General features: G+C 41.4%; 1 protein-coding gene across 1 annotated transcript in view; it reads left to right on the top strand.

Annotated features, from left to right (window-relative positions):
* The window catches only part of LOC104166649 (thiopurine S-methyltransferase-like), a gene marked incomplete at its 3' end in the record, with an annotated part of 2,785 nt that extends 1,731 nt beyond the window's left edge, over window positions 1-1,054 (top strand). The window contains exons 3-4 of the mRNA XM_009706659.1: window positions 429-561; window positions 1,002-1,054. Coding sequence (XP_009704961.1) covers window positions 429-561; window positions 1,002-1,054 — 186 coding nt within the window. The remainder of the gene's footprint in view (window positions 1-428; window positions 562-1,001) is intronic.
* Between the last annotated feature and the right edge of the window lie 384 nt (window positions 1,055-1,438).

Raw genomic sequence — 1,438 nt, 5'->3', positions numbered from 1 at the left:
GGTGACGGCGAGCCAGCGCTTTCTGCCGGCCAAGCCACAGAGGCAGCTGGGTGGACAGCGTGCCTTGGCTGGCGCCGTTCAGAGCAGAACGTGTTTCTGTAAACTGAAATGGACAGTTTCTCTGTGTAATCACCTTTGTTTTCATCCACTTCATAGAAATAAATGAATAAGCTACTGAGTCTAAAAAAAGGTTGTCGGTCCTTGTCAACTAACTGTGTGCCGAGTGGTGCTAATTTAAGCTCAGGTCATGGAGGGGTGATGTTCAATAAAATGTGAACGCTCCAGAAAGTCAGGACTAGACGTACCAGTGTATCCTAAACCCAGGGTTTCTGTAATGAATAAATGCTGGATGGGAGATGATACACGTTTGGTAATGGCCCAGCCTGTGGGCCTCACATAAACTTGGGCCCTCTCTCTGCTGTGTGCAGGCTGGCGGACATGGGACACAGCGTTGTTGGTGTGGACGTCAGTGAGCAAGCGCTGAAGGAATTTTTTGCAGAACACGGTCTGCCTTATTGCGAGGAGCCAGTCCCAGGGATTTCAGGAGGAAAAATGTTGCAGGTATGTTTCCTGCGTCGTGGAATGATCTGGTGTGGTTAATCATGCAATGCAGGCATAACTGAGCAAACAAGTCATTCTGCTTTTATGCCTCTGTCTTACCAGTAAGGCAATTCTGGACTGAGACGTTCTTCTTTTGAGCTTAGTACTTTGGCCTTCTTTTCTTATGACATTGAAGCACCTGAATGTAAAGTAAATGTATTTTAAAATGGGGCAGTTGCATGCCTTGATAGATCAGAACCTCTCTGGAGGGGATCAGGAGAGGTACCTCAGTAAATTAAAATTAAAAATGTTTCTCACAGTTTTTCCCCATTGCACCTAAGTGTATATTGAAAAATAGTATATGTGTATATTTTAAGGTATAAAGGATAAATATACACTTATAAGTGCTTATTTAAAGATAGTTTGCTGGTAAATACTGTTTCCTTTGCTTTTTATTGTAGAGTACTTCGGGGAACATTTCTCTGTACTGCTGCAGCATTTATGAGTTGTCCAGGTAGGAGTACACAGTTCTCTATAATCAAACATGTATTAATACTGTCGTACTATTTTATTTGAATCAGCCATAAAGATTTGGAACAGATCCTCTCAAGAAAACTCTTATTAACTTGTATGAGAAATGTGAATAGCCAGTCTCCAACAAAAACTCTGTTGTTGACCATTGGATGAAGATGCCAACTAAGTATCTTTAAATGAGCTTCTTGTTCTAAGCCGTCCTGTGAAAGTTACAGAAAAGCGTGTTTGCTTTTACAGTAAAAGCAAATTATCTTTAACGTTATTTATGGATTCTACAAAGCAAAACCCTAGCACAATCCCTTATTGAGCGCAGCTTAGTAAACGTAAAGAGAGTAGACTCAGAGGTGTCTTCTTAGTCAGCTTT

The sequence above is a fragment of the Cariama cristata genome, unplaced genomic scaffold (genome assembly GCF_000690535.1).
Source record: "Cariama cristata isolate BGI_N322 unplaced genomic scaffold, ASM69053v1 scaffold21208, whole genome shotgun sequence".
Classification (NCBI taxonomy): Eukaryota; Metazoa; Chordata; class Aves; order Cariamiformes; family Cariamidae; genus Cariama; species Cariama cristata.
Note: the sequence above shows the minus strand (reverse complement) of the source record. Positions and strands in the feature narration are given on the sequence as shown.